Source organism: Topomyia yanbarensis, chromosome 2 (genome assembly GCF_030247195.1).
Source record: "Topomyia yanbarensis strain Yona2022 chromosome 2, ASM3024719v1, whole genome shotgun sequence".
NCBI classification, from domain to species: domain Eukaryota; kingdom Metazoa; phylum Arthropoda; class Insecta; order Diptera; family Culicidae; genus Topomyia; species Topomyia yanbarensis.
In genome coordinates, this window is record NC_080671.1 from 209,075,328 (window position 1) to 209,092,111 (window position 16,784).

At 36.2% G+C, this 16,784-nt stretch overlaps 1 protein-coding gene across 5 annotated transcripts in view; it reads left to right on the forward strand.

Annotated features, from left to right (window-relative positions):
• The window catches only part of LOC131682806 (ras-specific guanine nucleotide-releasing factor RalGPS1), a 406,032-nt gene extending 390,744 nt beyond the window's left edge, over positions 1-15,288 (forward strand). For 4 of the 5 annotated variants that reach the window (XM_058964563.1, XM_058964566.1, XM_058964565.1 and 1 more), the window contains 3 exons: positions 5,663-5,758; positions 14,518-14,850; positions 14,912-15,288. In XM_058964563.1, the coding sequence (XP_058820546.1) occupies positions 5,663-5,758; positions 14,518-14,850; positions 14,912-15,164 (682 nt within the window). In that variant the 3' untranslated portion in view covers positions 15,165-15,288. The remainder of the gene's footprint in view (positions 1-5,662; positions 5,759-14,517; positions 14,851-14,911) is intronic. The other variant, XM_058964567.1, reaches the window with a different exon arrangement.
• Positions 15,289-16,784: the final 1,496 nt, after the last annotated feature.

Sequence of the window (16,784 nt, forward strand, 5' to 3'; positions counted from 1 at the left end):
TTTCTTTGGGGCCGTGTAGAAACGAGAATTCGACATTTACCGACCTGGGACTCCAACCATAATTCAATTTAGAGTTCCTAGTAAGAGTAGGAAAATATGGTATAGCCAGTTTGCTTATAGCCTTCGTTGAAGCAGGTATCAAAGTTGGCGTGGGGTACATTTGTACCCCAGTGTATGGTTGCCGTACGTGTTTCGTCAGGTCGTGCTGTCAGTGGAAATGTGATTCGTGACAATACCAGTTTAAATACTGGTTGTTTTACTACGGTAGTAACAATTAGTATTATATAATCGTTTTTAATAGTTTATTTAATGAATTTAATTTAATTTTGAAGCGGAACAAAAAATCGTTCCAATTTTTGCTGATTTTTATTGTTGTATTGTTTATTTTTTGAAGTTTTTCAAAGCAATGGCTCGCAAGTATAATTTGCGCACAATAACAGCTGTAACAGTAACATTGCGTGTTACCAATGTATTACGGGCAGTGCTCTCGACTGTCGACCGTTTTTGTGAACGCACGAACGGCGACTGATTTCATTTTGCACATTGCTTTTTGCGCAATCCTTCGTAAAATATTCGATCGAACCAACGGGGGCAGTGCGTTCATTTGAATGAACGCCATATTCGGGCGAGGTACAAAAAAATCTATTGCAGTTTAAAGCTATCATTGGATTACGTTCTCACAATAGCATGAACCGCGTTGATGTATCGATCAGCGCTACCGGTCGTTCGTAGTCCCATGAATACAAGGTGGCATGATACGTTGATTTGAAGTTCAGACGAAAGCATTCGTTTGATATTTTTACTGCCTGTTTGGATTGCTTTTTTCGGGCTTGGTCCGCATGTTGGTATGGATACACTAACAAAGCTTTTACTTATAGTAATATTCCTAAAAGGAATATTAATATTACGTTACGATTTTTGAAGCATGGTCGGTGTTAGGTCAGACCGGACTAAGTGACAGTGTATTGATTTCAAGAAAAACACGTTTAAAGTTTGAATCGCAGCATCCTTTACATCTCCTTTACATTATAATTGGAAAATAATTTTTGCCATAATTCTTGTTTATTGTTTCATATTTCAAATCTGGTAAAAGTGGAATGTAGATGAAGAAATTCTTTATCCAGTGCTATCATTAACTCATTTTTTGATGTTTTGCGACTTGGTCCGGTCTGACTTAACACCGACCATATCAGTGTGGTAAAGTTATACATAGCAGTGTAACTTATGCTTTTTATTCGGCAAAAAGATTAATAATCATGTGGGAATTGACATGAGCGTGTTGTTCGTATTTGATAAGGACGGCAAATGATATATCGATGTGTATTTTAAAATATTGCGAACAACAGTATTATCATTCGCCTTATTCAACAATAGCGAGTTAAGCGTCGAGGGAAATAAATAAATGTCTTGAAGATATTTAAAATTTGAAAAGCCTCTGATCGTTATTTCAAACACATTACAATGAGTCTACAAATAGAATGGATACAGTAGATCGAATATCATAAACGTTCAGATAGCTATTTAGGACATTCTACTGACAAAATAAAATAAGTTGAGGTTCCAGTGTACCATTTCCAGTTCAGATTATGTTGAATACGCCCTTGAACCTGGCGAACATGTAAATGCTGTTTTATTGTTTTATTGTTTATTTAATTGTTCCTTAAAAAATCGTCAAATAACAGACGAAGTCTAGGATAGAATCCGCTTCATTTGCCACGCAAAAAAACATATTCTTATTTTGTTTATTCCTGTTGAAAGCAATATAAACTGTTCGCAATCTATTGGTTTTGTACTGTACTTTGCTTATTTAGATTAAAAATTTATTCTATATTAACTAATTTTATGAAAATTAACTTCAACAGTAAAATAGCGTATACATTTTATTAATCCCATTTACAAGATCCCAAACGAGGTTTTGAGAAAATGCTCATCAAATTTCCTTAAAGTTAGTAAAACTTTTCAGTACCTTGTGGGATGCGCGTTACCTAAAGCTTGAGGGTTTTTTGATATTCGTCACGTTTCTAATTTTGTTAGTTTTTCTCGAAATAATTCGTTGAAGTTAAGAGTTTCATGAAATGCACTTGGCATTTTTGATAGAATGTTATAAAATGTGCAGATGCCCCCTGATGTTTAAAACTTTTCCATAAATCGTTAGAATATTCTTGAAACTTCGCGAACATTCTAGAGACTCTAAAGATTTTACTTGATATCGTAGGATTTTCTTGAAGTTCAGTACAGCTTGACTGAATCACCGATAGCCGTTAACAAAATCTACTGAAACTGTAATAATATTTCTAAATATTCAGTTCGCAGAATTTCCCGACGTTGGTAAAATGTGTGTGAAAATCGTGAACATTCTGCTTTCTATAGAAATTATTAGTATAGAAAGTCTTTAAAGTCAGAAGTAATTCCCAAATTCCATACATCATCATCCTTAAAGTTCATTGCGATGCTCTGAAGTTTGTTAATAACAAACTATAACTAACCTGAGTGTCGTACAAATTATCTGAAATTTTAAGGATCTCCTTGTAAGTTAGCAATCCTCCAAAATCTAGACTTGTAGGGCGTCCTTAAAGCTTGCAGAATTTTTTATAATTGTTAGATTTCCACGATGTAGTAGTTACTTACTCAAAGTTCAAAACACTTTGCTGGGCTTTGCAGAACTACTCTAAGTAGCACACAACTTCTCTAAAGTATGGAGAAACCCATAGAAGTTTCATAAAATTTATCCTATTTTGTTGAAGTTTACAAAATCAAACGAAAAAAAAAGTTTGATGGTAGGTGTACTATCGAGGCACAATGTACGTCTATTTTATCCAATTATGAGCTGGTTCGAGATTTGTTCAACATCAGGGACTGAGCTGTTGAGTCCTATCCTAGCATAAAGTAAAATATTTAGTAAACAATTTCGATAAATTAAAACTTTTTTCCGCGTGATAAAAATGAATTGGGAAAACCCGATTAAAAGTCAAAAATAAATACTCTCAGTATATCCCAGGAAACATTAGACAGTGTGAAATTTTCCGTTGAATAATCCACTCGTAGCTTCCAGTTAATGGAATTATGTAACTGTCCATATTTAAACAATACTTTTACTGTAATTTATTAAACTGTTCTTGTTGTCTATAATCTCTTAATCTTTAGGTATGCTACATCTCCACTACTTCAGTTCTAAATGCTTACTTGAATCCCTCTGCTGAAAGATAGAAAAACATTATTCAGTCTAAAATTATCTTATGTGTCTAATGGGACGAACGGTATGATTATAAAATTTTTACTGATCGAGTTAGAAGCATTTTAAGACAAATATTCAGTTACAGGATAAGTTCAATAACGTTTGTGGTTAGACCGCATGTGCAGAAGAATTTATTTCACCAAATACGTCATCATTAATGTAATTTTTATCGGTGGATTTTTTACATTATATACGTAACCCAGCTAATATTTTCAATAATATTATCGCTGCCACTCCTTTATTATATTTGTTTGTTTATTACACACTCGGCCACTCGCCCCCTTCAAACCTGTGAATATATATGAACTACCACAATAAGCTATCATTAGAAGAGTCTTAATACCAAGTTTGCCATTCGTGCAGTAAGATGCAGAGGATTTATATATCCGAGAAACAGTACCTACCGTACTCGATAGTGCAGCATTAATGCATTGCACCAACATAAAGCATGTCTATTAAAATGATATGTTAGAAGATTCACCTTGAAGTAGTATTGTATGATGAAAGTCGACACTATCTCACTCATATTTACATGAATTGAATTGCAAAATATGCCGTATAGATCCACGGCTATTTTTCACAATCGCCGATACAGTCGAAACCTATGGCAGCAAAATGTCAAACGAAATTTTCGTTCGAATGCTATTGCAATTCATCACACCTCTTTGTGGTCAAGGGAATACGAACGGTAGCACAAGATGAATGAATTTTGTTGGTTGTTTACAACGACTGTGATCGCGTCGGCAACACGAGGAGTGATAGCTGCCCAACTGCCAGCTTCGGTCAAATGAACACTCGCACAAAAAAGCAGCAATCGTTCTTTTATGACGAACGGTATATTGAAGCACGAACGAATGAATTCGTCAAGATGCGAATGATGATTTGGCGCACGTTCGCCGATCAGCGCTTTATTTCAAATGACGCTCCCTTTTTAAGGCCTGATTACGGGTCAGAAATACTTTTTTCATTTCAATTTCCACCCCATTTCGTGGTATTTTCCAATACCCGATTTTTAAACTTTCACTTTTCAAAATAATTGCAGTTTTTCAAAATTCCATTTTGTACGGTATCAAGATCATTCTTCCAACTTTTAGAATCATTTGATTTTTTCAATTCGGTTGAAAATTCGCAAAACTATAGTAATTAGTGTGAAAACAGTCAAAACTTGGATTATTTCACTTTTTATTTTGTTCAAACCAATTTATGTATCATTGATTCAATAAACTCCGTACTTTCACTTACACAGCTGTTTTCGCAATTAAAGAACGAAGAAAATGGTGTATTATACATTTCTTTTGTTTGCATTTTTACCTGCGAAAATTGCGATCGAACGTGTGGGGGGTACATTTGTACCCCAGTGCAACATTCTAGGATGGAAAACGCAAGTGCAACGTTCTAGGGTTGAAAGCATACACAGATATTTCTGCTATTCCCATAGTTTGATAATAGTGTAATTGAAGTGTCAAAGATTCCCACCCTTTTGTAATGATTCACAAATATACAAACATGAACTCTGTTTTAAATACATAAAGTAACACAGACAGCCTGAGCATTTACTGGGGAAAAATAATTTTAACTCCTGTACCGGGTTACATACAATTTTGCGAGAAAAAATAAGAAATGTTTGAAATTGATATGTAGCAATGGTTTTGTTACATCCGAGTTATAGGTTATGACATTTTCCCCGAAACCCTCATTTTTAATTTATTTTAGAGGTTATTACGATGAAAACCTCGCGAATCAACTAAAATCCTAGAACTTTAAAAAAATAATTAGTTTAGAAGTATTCCTCGTACCTTCACGATTAGTTATTTCCTATTTTTTCCTATGCGGGAACGGTTTTCCCCAAAAAAGTCAATGCTTTAAAAATCGTACTAAATCATCTAATAAGCAAAACAAAATGTTTTTCATGAACAAGAAATTGATCAGGTGCGAGAAAAATTAATAACAAATGATCGAAAAAATGAAGAAGATCGGTTGCATAATTTTTCGGCCAACGGAAAAGCCATTTTTGGAAAAACAATATTTCGAAATTATCAAGTTTAAAATTTCATGTTAGCCCTACTCCCAAAAAGAATTCTAGAAAGCTCGTGTCAGGCCATAGCGACACTTCTACCAAACAATAAAAGTGGCCATAAACCGCACGTGATAAATAGGCTTAAAAGTTCCTACTGTAAAATAACTTAACTGCGAAAGCATTTTATATCTTAATAGTGATTAACCGAATTATGTAAGCAATAGGGATGCAAAATCGGCACTTGTGTTCACCTATTATATTGGATTAGAAATGTAATGTAAACTAAATATAATAAATGGTATTCCAAATTAAACATAAAAAATAGTCTCTTGCTGATCAGTCATTTTAAACGTATGTTTATTTTCATTTTTCACCATTTCAATGTTTTTCCGGTTGACGCCGATACCTAGATTTCGAAGTACAAGTTTACCGCGAAATTTCCATGAACATTGTCATTGTACAACTCTCATATCCAGTGGGTGGTCATCTACACGTTGCAAACTTTGGTGAGTTTCCGTTTCCGATTTTAAAATATAACACAGTACCGTCAAACGGGGCAACTTGCAACACTTCAACATGTTTCTGTTTAGATGAATTTGGTAATGCTAATAATAATGTTTTCAATTTAGTATTATGGCTCTCAAATGTTAGTATATGGTAACAGATAATCATGTACTGACACTCATTATTTTCTGTTTCTATAGCGCAGCAAAGCAATCTATATTTCATGTTTCTTAGATAGAAAAGAAGCTGGAATGTCGTGCTTTGCTCCACTTCAATGTTGAGAGCGTATCATTTGTATCTCATACGTACAAATCGAGTATACAATAGCAAACGTTACTATTCAATAATTGTTTGTTCATTATCTCACATAATTGTATTTAAACAATTTCAGTCCATCTGACACTGAGTCTTAATGAACTATAACTATGACTAAACTAAACATAATTAACCTAAAGTGACAACAAACGTTTCCGAAACTGTGCAGAACTAATGACGAAGTCGAAGGTGTCGGTAAAATCGTTGAAGCGACGGACCATTGCTAATATTGGGCTATTGGCAGCGTAGTTAGTGCTGCGCATTTCAGTCTGTAGCAGTGTTCGAGGACGAAGGACACGGGTTTGTGCGTACAGGTTAATTTGCGATAGGAGATCGGGAACATCATATTCAGCCAGAAGAAGCTTAGATACGAAGGTGGCTTGCGAGGCGTGCCTACGGTCTTTTAAGGTGTGTAGTCCTAATAATCGACAACGGTCTTCATATGGTGGCAAGTTCAGCGAATCATTCCAAGGCAATTGACGTAACGCATATCGTATGAATCTGCGCTGGACGGCTTCAATTCTTTGGCTCCAAGTTGCATGGTAGGGACACCATACGACGTTCGCGAATTCCAGCTGTGAGCGCACCAGTGAACAGTATAAAGCTTTGAAACATAAAGGATCCCAGAATTCATTGGATATTTTGAACATGAAACCTAGTAGACGATTAGCTTTGTCAATGATCGCTGAGAAGTGATGGGTGTACGTTAACCTTTCATCTAGAATGACACCCAAATCTTTTACATGGTCAACGCGTTGCAGCTGAGTTCCAGCGATGTTGTAGTTGAAAGTATACATGTTCCTCGTTCGATGAAAGCTGATAACAAAGCATTTAGCAACACTAAGAACCATCATGTTTCTTTTACACCAACTGTAGAAGGTATCAACGAGATACTGTAGCTCACGGCAATCGGCTTCTTTCTTTATAACTAGAAATATTTTCAAGTCGTCAGCAAAGAACAATTTTCTTCCACGCATCAAGATGAAAACCACATCATTTACGAACATTGTAAACAGTAACGGACCAAGCGTACTACCTTGAGGAACTCCAGAACGACTTCACGGTGAATAAGGTATGATCGCAGCCAACGGCAGAATCGGGCAGTGCATCCAAGTTTAGCAAGCTTCGTTAACAGTATTTCATGGTTAACAGTGTCAAACGCAGCCTTAAGATCAGTGTAGATCGTGTCCACCTGCAGTTGTTTGGACATTTGTTCTGTGCAGAAGGACGTGAAAGAGACCAGGTTCGTCTCAACCGATCTACCGGGGAAGAACCCGTGCTGACAAGTGCTAATGTAGTGCCGGCAAGCTGAAAACAGCGTCTCGTTGATGAGCGATTCGAAAACCTCGACTCGACTCGCAATGAAGTAATACCACGGTAGTTTTCGATATTGGCTTTGTCACCTTTTTTGAACACCGGGAACATCACCGAACACTTCCATTAATTAGGAAATTTATGCTGTTGAAGTGACATATTGAAAAGGTGTGCCAGTGGAATCGCTAAAATATCGGAACATTTTTCAGTATAGCAGAGGGTATAGCACTTAGTCCTGGAGCAAACGACGATTTAGTTTTCCGAATTGCAGAGAGAACCGATTGTTCTGAAATTGTGAATACATCCATGTCCACAGCGTCAACAGGAACATCACGAACCGTATTTTCGAGCTCGATCACAGATGGCATATTAGTCGTGAAAACGACCGAGAAGTAACTGGCAAATAGTGAGCATTTTGCCGCAGTCGTAGTCGCTATTTCGTCATTGTAAACCATCTTAGATGGGAGGCCAGTTTCTTTTCTTTTCGTGTTAACGAAAGACCAAAAGCTTTTCGGATTTCTTCGTAAGTTTTGTTGAATGCGGTTCACATATCGTTTGTACAGCAGTTTATTGTAACTACGATACTCATTACTGGCTATTGCAAAAAAGCGCTTGAGAAAAGGACATCGTCGATTAGTGTACGCTCGAAGAGCTCTGCCACGAAGTACGTTTTAGATTCCGAAACATGGCGTTAGACCATGGAGGCTTCCTAGGAGGTTGGCATTTAGGCACGAATATTTCAACACAGTCAAGCAGTAGTCGGTTGTAAAGGTCAACTGCAGCATCTACATCCACATGATCAAGTAGTACACTCCAGTCGATCAAGAACAGGGAGCGGCGCAATGTAGCTAGATCAGTTTTGCGAAAATTACGACGATCCGCAACTAAAGCTTCTTCGTATTGCAGGGTGCTACTGGTAGAAATTGTGATTTCTAATGCGGGATGATAGTTATCCAAAGGAACGATCACATTAGAAGCTTCACTCACAGACCACTCAGGCAGAGCAATCCCATTTACGAAGACGAGGTCCAGAAAACGAGATTGGTAGTTGGAGATCGTGTTTACTTGATTTAGTCCGTGGAAAGCCATCCCGTCCAGTAGTAAACGGCTGGCAGGATTAGTTGTCGAGGATGACGGGCTAGGCTAAGCGTATCCACGCTCAGAGGCTACCCACATAAGTCCTGGTTGGTTGAAATCACCAAGCACTATCATCGCATCGTTTGCATTTGCCTGAGAAGAAATGCATTCTATAGAGTCTAGATGGAGCTGCATAATATTGCAGTCAAGACGTTTTTCAGGAGGAATGTAAACAGCGCAAATAAAGTAGCACTTCATCGATGTGGTAATCTTCGTCCAAACAGCTTCGATGCATGATGAACTATCCACACCAAATTCACAGGAGACAAGTGCGGAAGAGACAGCTATCAAAACTCCGCCGCGACCGTGAATGCTGTTGCTATCGCATCGATCCGCACGATAAACCGTGTAACCATCCCCGAAGAGCTGCACAGATGTAATACGATCATCAAGCCAAGTTTCTGTCAGAACATAAATATCGTAGTCACCGTCAGCAGCAGCCAAGTACACTTCCTCGATTTTCGTCCTTAGTCCTCTGACGTTTTGGTAGTACAACCGCAAACCGTCAACGCCAAACAGGTGTCCCGGCATATTATCCGAACGTAATGTACTCGATGGCAAGATAGAAACCAAAAGGTTTTCAGAAAGCGGATAAACAGCAAAATACTCGCCTGAGAAGGGAGTTCGGAAGACAGGCCCGGGACGACTGAGCTGGCCGCTGGCTGGTAGCACGACTGCGTCGGAGCGCTCGAGGGCTTCCGTAATACTGTATAACGGGCGTCCCGATGATGGCGGTACAGCGTGAATTTGTCGAAGCAGTCTCGGCAATGACGATGAAATTATGTTTGGACTAAATGATGGCATTTAGACTGAGAAAGTAGTTCGGTGCTCGATGGTGTTTCGTGTACAGCAATTTTCCATTAGCTAATTTGTTACAATTGGGCTTTCTAAATTCTCTGTAGGAAGTCGTCGGTTCTGCTGGGGTTCGCGAATAGATTTTCTTGGCATGTCAATAAATTCCCGAAACAGTGGGCCTTCAGGCCAAGTAGAAGGATTAAGAGCTTCCTGCTTCAGTACTGGGTCGAGGCCAATTTTGAACGATACGTAGGACAGATTTGTACTGTCCTTCCCCTTTGGAACTAATTTCACGATGTCCGTTGTCACTTCAACATTCAAACAGCGCAAGATAATTTTTTGAACGTCATTATCAGTGATCATCAGATGAAAGCCGGACAAATATAACCAGAATTTGGGTGGAGTGGCAACAGGAACAATTGAAGTAACCGACAGGTCACTAAGCACAATATCGTTTGTACCACGGTCAACAGTTGCACGAATAGGCTGTCCTTGATTTCCACGGCGACGCTTCACTCCCGGTCTGGGCCAAATAGGCGTATTCGATTGGTCGGTGGAGAGAACTGGTACGATATTCGTCTGGTCAATATTATTTTGAGATACCGACAGGCGTTCGACTTTTTCACTTAGTGATTCGACGAATGAAGAAAGTTGTTGAATTTGGCATAGCAAACTTTCAACATTAGGTGCACTAAGCCTCGGTTCAACTTGATCAGCAATATACGAGCGCACACTCCTTCCTTTTAATTCATCACGGCACGGTGAGCAGAAAAAAACAATCTTGCCCTGTGACAACAGCTCTTTATTAGCGCGATGGTTAAAACCAAGGCACTGCTGGCCGATGTGGACAAATGTATCACAAAAGCCACAACAGACTGGTTCGAGATCATTAACCGGGAGCTTACACGAACCACACTCTTTTTTCTCCATCTCTGCTACCCGTGTTTACACTTTACACCAACAAAGTGGCAGCAATAAAATCGATCACTGTACGCAAAGTTATCTCGGCACAAAACAGGCAACAAACACGTGAAAATTAGCCGGTTTTTTCATTAGTTCGGCGGCAAATACTTTACCACCCGATTAGTAAAATCACAACGATGCAAATATGCACTAAACACGTCAAATATTAAAAAAGTAGTCGGAACGATAAAAACACAACCACGCTTCGCTGAATGCAAAACAATAAGTATTGACCATATTAACTAATATCAAACAGTATTTTGACTTATTACTATCAAGCATTGAGCCAGCTGGCTGATTGAGCATTTAAATATTAGTCTTGATAGTATTTAAAATTGCAAATGAAGATTTCGACTGTTACGGTGTATATATGATTTCTTTTAACGACTTTGTCAGTCTTTTGATAAATAATGGAACGAATTTTAATATTTGTCCGACGTTTCGATGCTTTTTGGCATCATCTTCAGGGGAAACTAGTTTATAATGTCATAACCCAAAACTAGACTAATCATGACAATTGTTTAGAAATAAATACCTATTGAAGGACATGTTGTTGGCAGTTGAAAATCAATAGTTTTGGACATTTTCTATGCACAGCGGGGTCTGACGATGCGTCAAAATGAAATTATTTCAACTTTTCGGGAAAATGTATTATGTTGAAGGGAAAGTTGTTGGCAATTGAAAATCAATAATTTTGGACATTTCAATACGCAGAAGGGTCCGATGATGAGTCAAAATTGAATTTTTTCAACTTTTCGAGTAAGTTGGTGCACAGAAGAGTCCCAAGCGGCAAAAAGGTGATCAAAATTGTTTTGACCATGAAGAAAACAAATTTTGAGCTATTGTGCGATTAGTAATTTTTAGCACGCAAAAACATATATTGAAAAAAACTACTAAACCACTATTATTAGGCCATTCACAAATTACACTACACATTTAAGTCGTGTGGTGATTAACAGATTTTATTATAATTTTGATTTAAACCAGAAGAGTTCGGATTTTGAAAAGGAGAATATACATATTTCCAATGTTTGATTTCCTTTTCTAGTTAAGAAGCTTTTAGCCCCCTTCTCCGTTTCTTCGCTCCACTATGTAGCAAGATGCTTCATGCTTCCTTCTTTTACCCTTAAATTTGTAGTGTAATTTATGTACGGCCTCATAATAGAGTTTTATTCGTTTTTTGAATACAGTGAAGACCCGTTTTTATCAGCCCCTTGGCGAATTATAGGCTGATAAAACGATGGCATTGACGAAATCGGCACATATTTTTGCTGGTTCTGAAGAGACGAAGTCGAAACGCAAACACCTGGACTAACATATTTTTTTTCTTTCTTTTTAATAAACCGGAGCAGTTAAAATATTCTTCTTTAGTTCCTCGACAAAGCCTCATAACCCGTTCTGATCATTTAGTAAAAAAATTCCTTAAGGAGGTCTTACAGGACAGTATTATTATTTTTGTATATTTTGCATCTCTAAGATAAGAAAAATAAGCTAAAGAAGGAATTTACTCGAATTTGACTTGAACGTAAGCTAGAGCCCACCAAACGATTTTGATAGTGTTTGTTTTACAGATTCGTATTGGTATTCGTCAGCGGAAATTTGCGGCTTCCATACCAAAATATTGCTTTTTGGGCACTAAAACATTCGATAACTTCTAAGTTGTAAGAGATACAAATAAACTTACATTATAAAAATTCTGTATTTTCTTATGCTGAGCAACATCTTGGAACATTTTGAAATTCTACAAAATTACCAGGAAAAGTATTTTGAAAAAAACAATTTTCAGGGGTATATCAAAAAAATCTCCACAAATGTAAATTAAAATCGACAGATAGACACATAGTCTCTTCAGCGAAGTTAATACTTAAGATATTCTCAACAACTTTGCCAAAGAAAGTTTTTATTTTCATAAACATAAGCAAAAACTTTCTTCTCAGCTTTAGAGGAATTAATCACCCAACTAATACTTTTTAAATGCAAAAAATATAAATAAACTTTGCTGAAGACACTATAACTAAAAATGTTTTTCGTGGTTCAAAGAATTTCTTTCACCTTTTTGCCAATTTGGATCCTGGTGTGAATTGAAAATGTCCAAAACTATCGATTTCCCTTGAATATAAAAAGTTCGCGAAAAGTTAAAAAAAATCTATTTTGATGCACCGACGGTACATTGAAAATGCCCAAAACTATTGATTATCACTTACCAATAACTTCTTCAATATAACAAACTTTCCTCAATAGTTGAAAAAATCCATTTTGACACATCGTCGAACCCCCTCTGTATTGAAAATGTCCAAAACTATTGATTGTCAACTGCCAATAACTTTCCCTTCATTATAAAACTCTCCCGAAAAGTTGACAAAAAACTCCATTTTGACACATCGTCGGACCCCCCACCCTGTGCATAGAAAATTTCCAAAACTATTGATTTTCAACTGCCAACAACGTGTCCTTCAATAGTTATTTAATTCTAAACAATTGAAAGTTAACCGCATCAACTTCAACCCCAATAAACGGGAAAGTAACGCAAAATGTATCGCGATAACCGATGAACTGACGATGACGATGAAAACGACGATACAATTATCGACGATGACGATGAAGGCGACGATACATTATCGTTAACGGAGTTTCCGATGACGTTGACGGGTGGTTAACGTTATCGACGATGACGATTAATTATCGATTAACAACCCTGGTTATAGTATCAATGATTAGCCTTTCTTACTAATGTGAGCAAATCTTACATAAATAAAAAAATTACAGCTGTTTAAAAACGCTGTTGTTTGAACATCATTAGCATGATATTTAAATTTAATATAATATAATAAATTCAATTAAATTTAAAGTTTCAATAAGAGCACATTTGGTCAATGTATTAGAGGTAAACGGAAATATACTTCAGTAGACTTTAACACAGATCATGTGTTGCAAGCTACGCCATATGTGGTGTAACTTGCAACAGACATTATTTTTGTTCATCCTGAAAGTAGGGAATGATATTTTGATTTCATAAGTATCATTTAGTGTTCTTCCTACTCCCATTAGCGCTTCAGGTTAAAAAGTATTGCAAGTCATCCCGTTTCACGGTAATATTAATTCATTAGTTGCGACAAAACTGATCAGTTCATAATCCAACAATGTAGTAATAAAATGGTCAAACTTTTTCCGTCAAGAAATAATATGTAAATGTTAAGCCCTTAGTCAATTCATTTAGAGGACCTCGTAATATATTGCTATCGGTAAAAAACCTGCTCAAATGTTTAATCATGAGTGCGTCCAAACAATGCAGCGTCCTTTTGCCATACGGATTATGAACAAGTTCCAACATGTATTAACTGTCTGCTTCGCTTGATTTTTTTAGCATTTTTGTTTTGTTGTGTCGTATATGTGTCATACACACACACATGTATATATATATATATATATATATATATATATATATATATATATATATATATATATATATATATATATATATATATATATATATATATATATATATATATATATATATATATATATATATATATATATATATATATATATATATATATATATATATATATATATATATATATATATATATATATATATATATATATATATATATATATATATATATATATATATATATATATATATATATATATATATATATATATATATATATATATATATATATATATATATATATATATATATATATATATATATTCATGGAATACAGAAATTCCAAGAAAAACCAAAAAATATTAGATACGTATTTTTTATATCGTCATTAGGGAGGCGCTTTCCACGTTAGACTGGTTAAAAAAACGGTTTTTTTTTAAATAGTTGAATTTTTTTGAACTACTAACTTTTGAACCGCTGCACTGATTTTTATCAGTTATAGGTCAAATGAAAGGTGGTTAAGAGAAGTTTCAAGAAAACATGCTAAGCTTCAAAAAATATTGGGTTTTGCATGAACAAAATTCGGATTAATTGGTTTTTCTTGATTCTCACTGCGAAGGATCTTAACTACTCCAAACTTTAATATTTAAAGATCATTCACTTCTACACAATTGCTGCTAGATATAGAGGTTTCGGAGATACAATTTCGAATATAAAATCTTGTAAGCCTGGCAATTTCCCTTGAATGAACACTTTTTTTCACCACGTAATTTTTTCGAAAGGGCCGTGCCTACCGGCGTTATGAGAGTATTTATCATTATTTATTCTATTATTACTATTTCAGTATCTTCAACAAAATATCATGTTCAGCAGTGCCTAACAGCACCACCATAATTCATAGAGCTGAATCCTTCGTTAAATCTCGGCACTTATTAGATGATTCGGTTTTAGAGGACAAAATCTCAGCAGATACTACTTCTACTGGTAGTTCAGATGGTGTAATCGGATGCGAAACGGATGCGGAGGTTCAAACCGATATTCTAGGATTTCAAGGATGTTTAAGACGTAAAACTTTGATGAAACATAGACGCAAATCCACTGTGTCTTCCTGGCAGCGTTACTGGGTGCAAATATGGGCAAATTCTTTGGTTTACTTTTCCCCAAAGTCATTCAAAGGGTATGATGTGTTGTGTAACTTATTGCTAATTCTAGATTTTTAACATAATGTATTTTTGCAGCACCGAACGCAGCGACTATAAACGCGAGCCATCTAAAATATGTACCCTAGAAGGTTGGCATGTCGAAGTAAAAGATGCGACACAGCGTGATACATTTCAGCTCGTTAATCAGCAACAGGGACATACTTACAAATTTCGCACTGGTTCTGCGGAACTCGCTAACCACTGGTTGAATGCTTTGAACACTGTGATTTCGCAGATTACTCCCGAGATTGCCAATAAACCAGCTGTAAATCTCATATCCTTTGAGTGATGCCATGTGATGTAAATGATTTATTTCTGCTGAATGTGAACTACAAATATGGCTATAATTAACAAAGGCTCTCTAAATCGCGGCTGAAAAATATTATAGACAAGCTATACATTTTGAAACAAAATTTTATTCATTTTTATCCGAAAACGTCATGTGACAGGTTTTCGATCTAGGGTAAGGAGCCTCTTTTAGCCGTAGTAGGGAGGGTGCCGCTATGAAATGCGTATAAATTGGCATCAGCATCGTTGTTTTGTTCCTAAGAATCAGTATAATAACAAAAATGGCCTGAGAATAATGAAATCTTCTGTTAAGGCGCAACGGAAACTAATCGATAGTCCCAATTACAGCACTATCATTTGAGCCAATGTGTTGAACAAAGATGGCAGAAGCTACTCTAGCCAATCTTTGTTCTTCTCAAGGAATATTTTCATACGTGGTGCCTAATATGTCGCATGATATTTATAAATGAATGAAAACTCATCATGCATAGTGCATAACAAAGTATTACAGAATAAGTCAGATGTACACACTTAATTTTTTCTGCCGAATCCAGCTTTTTTTAATCTTTTGCCGAAATCTCAACAGCTGATATTCAGCAAACATCACTTTTTACAGAGATCTCAGCAAAAGTGACGTTTTCACCCAAAATCAGCAAACTTTACTGAGATCTTACTTTATCACTTTACTGAGATATCAGTTTCTAAATTTGCTAACTACACAGCTGTTGGAAAATTACCGAGCCAAATTGAGTGTGTAGTATCCTCGGTGTAGTCGAATTTTCCCAAAACGCGCGTTTTGTATAGGAAAAGTTTCAGCGTATACAATATGGTAAGTACCCTTGCATGCCCTAATTCTGTGGGAAAGATCGTTTCAAATACAAAACTGGTACCAAATGTTTATTTACAAAGTATGGTCGTGTTTACCGCATTAATTGGCATTGGATCAAATATATTTGCAATATTATTTCATGGCTGCTTCTGTTCAATATATTTGTGAAAGTGTCTATTACATTGTTACTTAATTTGGCACATATATATGCCACGAATGTGATGAGTTGCGTGTCGACGCTGAAAAAATAATATTTAATTAACTCAATCAGCATTAGTTTTATGTTATCTTTCTGCTAAATTATTTTGTTATGCGGGGGTGTGATGCAACTAGGATAAACTAAGCTGACCAACTTTGTCGAAAAAATTTATGGGTTGTGTGCAGGACACGACCACGGCGACATTGAAAATGTAGTGTGCAATATAATTCGCGGCGTGGGCGAGGGATTGCCCTTCCTATGATGATTCTCAGGGATAGACCGTTCCAACATCAAATTATGGTCTTGTCAAATTTTGGTCTTGTCAAACTGCAAATGACGTGAAAACCCAAGATGATACCAGATAAGGTATAGGCATACGTAAAGCGAGAGTTTTGGTTTTACAATTGGCCACATTTATATTGCGTAAATACAGCTTTACTTCCAGAAAAAAGAAGTTATTAAAATCGAAATTAATTAAAACAATGTTTTGAATATAGAAACTAGTGCTTTCAGTCTTTTTGAGGTTCTCAAGGCGTTTGCCACCAATAATATTATTGTACACACATGCATGCACCTTATGCAGATTATCTTGA